Genomic DNA, 9,790 nt, shown 5'->3' with positions numbered 1-9,790 from the left:
AGCCGATATCAATTCGCTTCACAGTTCGTCGCTCCCCCTGGTCATCAACATACACCACTTGGCCCTCCAAATCATCATTGGCCACAACAGACTTCCCACTCACCTTACTTGGAGCCTTTAACTTTGTTGACAAGCTGGGCTCTCAGGGCGCTGGGGGCGAACTCTGATTGACCCCAAAGGTCTCCAGATCTATGAGTGGTGCAGGCCTCGACCTGGAGCTATGAGTGGCCTTACCACCAACTCGTTCACCAGCTGGCATTCCCCCAGCACCAGAACTATCTCCAACCACATGCCTCGCTACTTTGATAACCTAAGCACCTTCCTGCTCAGTCATATCAACCTTCCTTTTCAGTGAGCTGTTACGATCACGAGGCTTGAAGACCATCGTATCCAACTCAAGGGGAGAGCTACTAGACCCCACGCCCCCTTCAGGTCACCCACTTAACCCACCAACCCCCGAGGCACCAGCACCTCCCATGGGTCGCTTAGGACTGGCACGACTCCGGTTCTTGTCTTCCCTTGTTACCAGATTGCTCTTATGCTTATCCATCGCTACTTTACTAATTTGACCCTGAGCCCTCCTCTTCTAATCTCTCCTCTTTTCCCTAACTACATGACCTCCTCGTTCCACAAAGAAGTGTGCAACCTCAGGCAGTTTTGCCTGTTTCTGAGCTCAAGTTAGCCTCGCAAACTTCTTGATCACCTTTCGGTCAGATCGCCTCTTTATAGCGAGCTCTGCAAAAACAACAAAGTAGCAATTTCAATACAAAATCAATAGATGCAACATCAAAACAATAAAATAATACACTGAGACCCACCAGCAAAGTCACACATCCTATTCTCCACACTAAACCCTCTAGCATAGAAGTTCCCAACTAATAGCAACGACCTCTTTTCCCAAGACTCATTACTCACACCGTCCAGAACGCTTGATCTTCTTGTTCGTGTTTGCAAGCTAAAGTTAAGAGCATGAGATCACTTTACTGAGTAGTGTTCAATAATGTCATCGACCTCTATTTGATATTCACCGCTCACGTTCAACAGGTCGAACACTTTGAGCAACCGTCATGTGTTACCCACGAACTGACAAGGCGCTTTGCCACAAAAATTAAAAAATGTACAAGCTAGCTTCGAGAGCGGTATCCTCATACTAGCCCTCAACTGCCCTTCATAGACTATAACCCTGTAGTTCGATGGGTCGTACTTATCACTAAAGACCTATACGTCCTCTCGTGGTTCGTGGATCTCCAGATCGCTTACGTTTATCCCATAAGTCTTTCTCAGATCATCGAACGCCCTCAACGCACGTTTGTCTATAATCCCAGGTGGTAACCCACTAGACGATGATCTCTCATCGCAACCTGAAGTGCTAGTTACAGCAACCACAGATTCAGATTGTGCATCATCTTCTCCACCCCTAACCTCATCCTCATTACCATTTTCGCTCTCACAGCCAACTGACTCCTCTTTCTCTTCATCCACATCATCTCAACCCAGAGAAACTTCACGAATCTTATTAGATCGCGTGTCATCTGAATCAGACATCTTTCTCTTACAACGCACAACCACTACGACAAGCAACAAAATAGACGACCTAACAACTCAACAACAAAAACCAAGAACAAAGTAGAGGGTTGAAGAACAACAATGGCAGAAAACTAACCTGAAGAGTCTCGATGTAGTAAGTTTTTCTGGAAAGAGAAGCAAGGAATGGCTCTTCATATTGCCAGCGTTGGTTTTGTGTAACCACCCCTCCAGTTCCCAATGCATCATGATTACAGCCTAAGCCCTAGCCCGCACAAGTCTACCAAGGACCTGTCTTTTCAAAATTTCAGAAAAAACGGCAACACGTTTCCTCATCAACTGCTAAGATTCTCTCACGTGCCAACCATGTGCCAGCTATCACTCCACATCAGTTCGTCTTCCCACACGAGTCGACATCCATAGTACGGCAGGTATTTCCATATAGGCCAGTCCGTTTCGTCACCCTTGCTCAACACGCGCCATTCTTTTCTCTCAACAGATCGCTTCAATGAACAACACGACCTACTAAGAGGGGGTTGTGTGAGGGAGTGATATTCTCATTCAGGAATATCAAACACGTGTTCAGCATAGTGGAAATACCACACCGACCTCTGACCTAGTTCTCCAAACTACCTTCAGAGCGACCTACATCATTAACTCATGTCCACGAGCTACGAGATCACTCTAGAACAAATCAACTCGCACATCATCACACAGATCGTTCTATATCATGACTCAGCCTATCTTCTAGAAGCAATCATTACCAAAGCCTTACTTACTCAATCACTTATCACAAATTATGAACCACTGTAACTGTAACGCCCGTATTTAAAATACGTATTTATTTATTTATTTATTTAAAATTTGTTAGACTAGATTTGGGATATGTGGGCCTGATTTATGGGCCCGAGTCTGTGTTGGGCTTAGGTTTCAAACCCAGATATATATTCATATTTTTCTAGAGAATAGGGTTTTTGAGGATTAAAATAAAATAAAATGGAGGCGGCTCGATTGCTAGAGTGTTGGAGCGCGAAGATTCGGATTAGAGGGAATTCGTGGAGCTTTTAATTAATGTGAGTAGATATTTTATTAAATTTGTTGTATATAAAAATTCTCGTTATTGGTCGATTTTACGATGCTAGAAAATGGTCTGGTCTGTGTTTTGATTCAATCTTGATTTAGTTTTAGCACTGTATTCTATTTAGTGTTAGTATTTTGTTTAGTGTTAATAGTGTTTATATTCGCGTTTATGGTTTGAAGAAAACTCTGTCTCCGAAAATCTTGTCTGGACCCCTTGATAACAAGCGAGTACTCAATCGATTTCAGGCCTATTGTAAATAGATTGGTAGGTCGATGTATAGATTATTGGTGGTCGCGATTTGGTGGAAGCTTATGCGTTGTTCATGGCGGCTAAAGCCCCACAGATAGAATCGTCTATAAATTTTATTTGAACTGGGATATATTTTTGTTTTGGTTGATTTCATGATGCCTGGTGGTTGTTGTGAAGGGTTGGGTATGCCATTGATGTTTGGTTTGGGTGATTGAGTGTTGGAGAGGAGTGGGGCTGTTCAAGCTCTGTAAAAGTGTTAATGGCGGCTAGAGAAATCGCCAGTAGATTAGAGTAGGTGAACTGTTGTTGTTTTGGTTGGATAATGTTGGGTGGTAGTTGGGGGGAGGGGGGGGGGGTGAGGGCTGTCGAGTGGGGATGTGTGAAGCCGTCGGACGGTGGTGGATGGAGGTCGAGATCTAAGTTTGAGTGATATCGACAGTAGATAAAAGTGTATTGTGTGTTAATTAATGTTGTTTGGTTTTTGATGAGGAGGGAAACCGCTGGGTTAAAAGGGGAGGACGAGTGGAGGTTGTGGTGGCCAATTTGGTGGCTGGTGGTGGGAGCTGCTGGAGCTGAGGAAGATGATCGGTTGGCTTGGGGCTTGGGCCTTAGATGGTTTAGTTGTTGGGCCGAAATCTAATTTTAGTTGTTAGGCCGTATTCATTTCTATTTGTTTTGTTTTGGGCCAGTTCTATTAGTTTTTGTTGGGGCCATTTCTAATTTTTGTATACATGGGCCGGTTTTCTTTTATTTTGTGGGTTGGGTCATTATTGTTATGTGGATCCGGCTAACATTATTTGAATATTTGGTTGAGTCATGTGCTTGGCTAGTTAGGTCCGAACTATGACCTTAGGCATGAGCCCATGAGCCATGCACCTTTACCTTAGCCGTGACATGAACTATGACCTTAGCCATGAACCATGGCTATGACCTTGAACCTGTTGAACACGGAAATGACATGCTGACTTTGACAATTGGCCGTTGATCATTGACCGGGGAATGTTGACTTTTTTCAGATTTTCACATATTTAATTTTATGGACAATTGTAATAATAAAATGTTGTCAAAAATGGTATAACCTTATTTGTCATTATCTAATTAAGATTTGACGTGAGTAGTGTGTAAAGAATATAAATATTGGCACGTAATAAGAGGGGAATTCTTATAAGACTTAGATATATACGTTTTTATGAGAATTACACTACATACGAACTCAGATTCATGGACTTTAGTATTGGGTTGTTGACGGTTGATCAGTTTGACTTGACTTGTGATTTGGACTCGAATAATTATGCGTGATATTTGGACTTGAGTTATTCTTTCTTTTTAAAGTCATTTCATTTTGACATTGGTAGAATGGACATATATTTTGGTTATTTATATACTATTTATATTGTGCACAAATGGAAATAATGCGTGCCTTTGATGGTGAATTGAGTTTACATAAATATATTGAACGAATACATTACATGATTGATTACTATTATGAGTTGCTACTTAAATGAATTGTAGTATTTATGAAAGCTTGAGATATTCCATATGGTGTAGTGCAATATATGATTGGCACGTGAAATAATAAGTTTTGAGATTTGAAATAGAGATGCTTAGATATCGTGCAATGAATAGAATTGGCACGTGATAATGTGGATTTTATTATAACAGGAAACATTAAGCTGCAGTACAATTAAGTATACTGGCATGAGATAGAACAAGAATTATTATGAGACATGAAGGTATGACACCTGAATAAATTACGTAACGAATTGAAAATCCTAGAACCTAGCTACCACAACTCATGTGATTTGGCCCTTGTGATGGGCGTATGTGATATAATTGGCGCTTCTGGCATTTCAGTGAATCTGAATGTCCCTTTGGGCGTAAGTGATTTGATTGGCCCTTCTGGCGTAGCCGAATAGTGACTTGAGTATTCCGTTCGCAAAATTAGAACGAGACACGCGATATTTTATACCGAATAGTGGCAATACTCACATAATGGCTTTCGTGTGAGGGTTACCTGGTATGCGATATCCCGCTTGGGGTAGCTACGCACGGAGTGGTTCATTATGTGAGGGGAGACATGTGGATGTACATGTTCGGCGTTGGGTAGCGATTGTGGTAGCCAGGGAAACTAGGTAAGACATAAATACGACGTGATTTTAGGGACACGCAAAGAAAGCCTTAAATAATATAATTATGGTAATATGTTGGTTAGTTATATATCTTTAAATATATGATTGTATATAGTTTTGTCGAAAGGTGGGTCAAACTAATTTCTTGTGCAGAGACAACCCACTCTGTAATTTAGCATGAAATGTGGTAAGTATAGAATATGTTTGGCTGGTTATTAGTGTAGTTAGAACCTAAGGTGCCTCGGTGGAGGAACTAAATGCCTTTGTATTATTGTTGGGAAGCTAAGGCGCCTCAATGGAGGAACTACATGCCTTATTTATTATGCGTATGGTTTGTTGTGTGGTTAGTGGGAAGTTAATGTGTCTCAGTAGAAGAACTACCTGCCTTAATTATTGTAATTAAGAATATCGTATTAGTTGTTGGAAGTTAAGGCGCCTCGGTGGAGGAACTAACTGCCTTATTTATTGGGTATATATATGTATTAGTATGATTTATATTTTAGAGCTACTCACACCAGCATTGTTTATAATACTGACCCGATTTGCATGTTTGCTTATCGGGTGTGTTCATTAAATGAACATAGTTTATAAGTCTTGACAGGTTTCATGTTGAAGAAGGTTGGTTGCTGCTTGTGGTTTGCATTAGCGTCGCATTCAAGATATGTTTTGTTTTCCCTTAAGGTGTAATAGATTTTAGTTGAGACAAATGTTGTTTTATATTTTCAGTTGTAATTATAACTAAAGAGGGTTGAAAGGAGATTTGTAATTTAATCATATTTGTGAGTTTTTGGTAATGAAGAGGACTTTTGTTTATCTTAAATTTTTATTGGTTTTTAATTATCCGCGTATTTAAACTGATTATGGGTTTTTAAGAGTTGAGAGTGCATCACACCTCGAAAATCGAAGAGTCGGGAACAAATATTATTTTTCCGAATTCTGTCGAAATTCGGGTTGTGACAGTAACTACTCCCCATTATTACAAACTTCCCATCAACACCATTCCAACACTCCTTCTCAATCTCAACCCTACATTTGTGGTTGTCAGTACACGTGTGGGATAGAGATCCACCTTTCCTAGCTATAAATACCTCCCATATGAACTACGCCAGACCTGATTCTTCTCTCCCCCCAAAATCGAGAGATAGATACGTAGACAGTTCGCTCATCAACGAACTCGGTCTTTACCATTTCCAATCATCTTCTCCTCCTTCTCCAATTTTGTAAGGGATAACTAAACGCTCCTTTACATATACATTGAAAAAAGTTGTTGAGAACATGAAAACATGAAAACACTTTGAATTTTGGTTGTAGAGATTAGTTGGCTTAAATATAAGAGACATTATCAATTAGAGACAAGAAGATTAAAAACAAAATAGGGTTTGAGTGGAACATTATTAATAGTTTTGTATCACAAGCTTGTGGATTCTTGATAAATCGTAGTTTACACATCCAACGAAATTCCTAGAATATTGAATCATTCGACAACAAATAGAAGCCCATATTCGGCCCAAGTTTAAAACCAACAAAGCAAAAAAAAGTTGACCCGACCATGGGTCCGCCAATAGAAACACCACACGTGTCCGAATTATTCGAAATCGACGTGTAAAGTCACAACTCTTTTATCTTAATAACAAAAAAGGATCATCCTCATTTCTTGAGAGCTGAGAAGAGAGGTTAGGTGCATTTTAGCAAACAAGAGTGAGATTTGACTAACGTAAGCCATGGCGGAAGAGAAATACAATTTGAAGAATCCAGCAGTTAAGAGGATTCTACAAGAAGTGAAAGAGATGCAATCTAATCCTTGCGATGATTTCATGAGCCTTCCTCTTGAGGTATAAACCTATTTTTTTTTATTTTGTTATAATTAATTGGGTATAGTTTTAAGATTTGGGTTCAATTGGTAAATTGATTAAGCATGAATTTCATTTGTGGTGGGCCCTTGAGCTATTGTAATTTGCCTTTGTTGTTTATATCAAGGTTAAAATTGATATTTAGAGTTGATAAACTTGAAGGGCATTTCACTTGGGATAGAAAATACGGAGTACATTGTTATGTTTGAAGAAAAGTTGTTGATTTCGTTTTCTGTTTCTTGTTACTAAGCCAGATTACTTAAACGCTAAGTTACATTGACAAGTGTCTGATAGTCTGATACGGTGAAATATAAAAATGGCATGTCCATGTAACACTGCCTAAACCTGATTCTGAAATTGAGAAGCCGCAGAGGTACAAGTTCTGGTGATTCCAACTTATAATCTGGCATGTCAAGGAATAGATATTATTTGTTTTGTATACCGACGATTTTAATATTGTATGTCTAGGAGACTAGGATGGCATGACAGTTTAGCTTAACTGGTTTTTGGCTTCCGAATATCCAATTTGCTAAAATATTCGTTATAATGTATTTCTTTACGAATAAGTGCTTTATCTATTTATTTTATCTTTCTTTACTTTGATCTTTGTGAGGTGCTAGTATTGAATTTTTTTGGAAACATATTATGAGGTGTTGTAGCCAGTTTCTAGGTGACTTAGTGCCTATGCCAGATTGCATCATGGTTATGAAGAGTATAATTAGAATGTGATAACTTATCCTTGAATAACTTCATAGCTCATCTTGTTTGTAAGCTTTTGTGATATCTTACCCTGTTTCTTATGATTCTCAGGAGAATATATTTGAATGGCAATTTGCAATAGCGGGCCCTCGTGATTCCGAGTTCGAAGGTGGAATTTATCATGGACGGATCCAACTGCCTGCTGAATATCCATTTAAGCCGCCATCATTCATGTTGTTAACGGTAATGGCTTAACACTCGTACCACAAAGTTCTACATATTTTATGTAGGACTGCGCTCAATATAAGTTTCTTTTAAGTAAAACTTTTCTGATCTATTACATTGTGTGCTTATTTTTTTTATGTTGATTTTTTTATTTTTTATTTTTGCAGCGAAATGGCCGTTTTGAGACACAAACCAAGATCTGTCTTAGCATATCAAATTATCATCCTGAGCATTGGCAGCCATCATGGAGCGGTAAGCTTCATACAACGTGCATTTAATTGTTTTCCATCATTTTAAAGATTAAGTTGGAGGGACTGTTAATAGTTGACTCTCTTGCCATTAAGTTTTAGGTTCTTCCTTTTAGATGTGAAGATTTACGAACATGGTGTAATTGATAATTTTCTGTTTGTCTTTTCTGTCATCGTTCTGTGTTAAACATAGACCGTTATAAAAGATAGATAACTGGAGTTGTTGTTCTGATTAATGTATATATGAAATACAAGGATATTTGAGTTGGATAAAGAGTTCCAATTGAATGAGTATGTTACTCTCTTGCCAAAGTTTGTCATGCTTTTCATATCCTGATCCACCTCTTTTAATGGCAGTTCGAACAGCCTTAGTTGCATTGATTGCATTCATGCCCACAAATCCAAACGGTGCCTTGGGCTCACTGGATTACAAGAAAGAAGAAAGGCGCGGTTTGGCAATTAAATCGCGTGGGGCAGCGCCAAAATTTGGGACGTCTGAACGCCAAAGACTAATTGATGAGGTATGTTTAAATTCTATACTCGAATCCCCCATAAACATCTTTTATAAGTTGTGACCTGTATGCTTTGAACTTACTAGACTGCTTGCAGATTCACCAGTATATGCTGAGCAAAGTGCCCCCAGTTCCTCAACTTGCTGCACAAGAGTCATCTGATGAACACCCAACCAATGCAGAAGGTGAAGCACCTGTTGCTCCTCTGGATGGTGATAACATAGCCGCTCCTGACGAGCAGCCAAACCCCGAAGCTGAAGACAGGATTGACGTTCGAGAGGTCCATGCCAATGCAGGTCCTTTGAGTGTCAGTTTCCGTACAGTGAATGTATCAAGACGTGTCCCAGCAGCAGAGCATGGTGAACAGCTGCAAATGCCAGAGGTCAGAGTTTCAAAACAGTCAGATGATCGGCTGTTCACATGGGCTGCGATAGGGCTCACAGTTGCAATTCTGGTACTCCTTTTGAAAAAGTTTGTGAGATCCAGTGGAATGGATGCAGGTTCCCTTGGTGGTTTATAATAGATAGTATTCCAGAATGAAGACACATCCATGCTTATTTCATTCTACAGTGAGGATATATATGAATGTAATACCAATGACCAAACTCGCATAATTACTTATTTTGGTAATATAATGCCGGTGATTTGTAAGTAATTACTCCAACAATGTTGACTAGTGTTTTGTACTATGGCTTCGGGGCTTCTTCATCTTCTTGTTTTTGCTCCAGGTTAGTGAGCAGAAGAATAGTCAGATAATAAAAAACAAGTTAACAACCCTCGGGACCTTTCTTAGATTGGTCAGCATGAAAACCAATTTGCCATGGGCTGGTACTCAACTCTAGAACCCGAAACGCGGCGCTTTCCATCCATTCGGCTTCACGGTAAATCAATAAACAGCCAAAGCCCCTACCGTAACCTCGGCAAGAAAGAAGAGTTCTTTAAAAAGTTTATTCATGAGGGCGCATCCTTTTACTGATAGAGGTCCATTGAGTTGGTAGGTTTGGGTTTGGGCTCTGACACCATAGGTGGTGCTGCCTTCCACTTCCTCAAAGCGTTCCATCAGCCTGAACCATTACCTGTGATAAAACCACCACCTCTATTCTTCACCCTCACCTTACCCGTGCAGTTTGGTCTTTAACAGACACTACTTGGTTTGCAAGCTGCAAGGATCGACGCTCCTCGTGTCGGGATCCTCACAGCCGCCTTTTCTGGTATCTATCCGGCTTTTTGTCATGCTATTTACAAGATCAGGGGCCCGAAGAGTAGGTCTTAT

General features: G+C 39.9%; 1 protein-coding gene across 1 annotated transcript; it reads left to right on the top strand.

The window, feature by feature from the left end:
• The first annotated feature begins 6,621 nt into the window (after nucleotides 1-6,621).
• Nucleotides 6,622-9,206, top strand: UBC32 (ubiquitin-conjugating enzyme 32). Its single transcript, XM_086560424.1, has 5 exons — nucleotides 6,622-6,815; nucleotides 7,644-7,775; nucleotides 7,925-8,009; nucleotides 8,363-8,526; nucleotides 8,615-9,206. Exons 1-5 carry the CDS (start codon nucleotides 6,705-6,707, stop codon nucleotides 9,035-9,037), a joined length of 915 nt encoding a protein of 304 aa, XP_086416550.1. The 5' UTR covers nucleotides 6,622-6,704; the 3' UTR covers nucleotides 9,038-9,206.
• Nucleotides 9,207-9,790: the final 584 nt, after the last annotated feature.

The sequence above is a fragment of the Coptis chinensis genome, chromosome 5 (assembly GCF_015680905.1).
Source record: "Coptis chinensis isolate HL-2020 chromosome 5, ASM1568090v1, whole genome shotgun sequence".
NCBI lineage: Eukaryota > Viridiplantae > Streptophyta > Magnoliopsida > Ranunculales > Ranunculaceae > Coptis > Coptis chinensis.
Note: the sequence above shows the minus strand (reverse complement) of the source record. Positions and strands in the feature narration are given on the sequence as shown.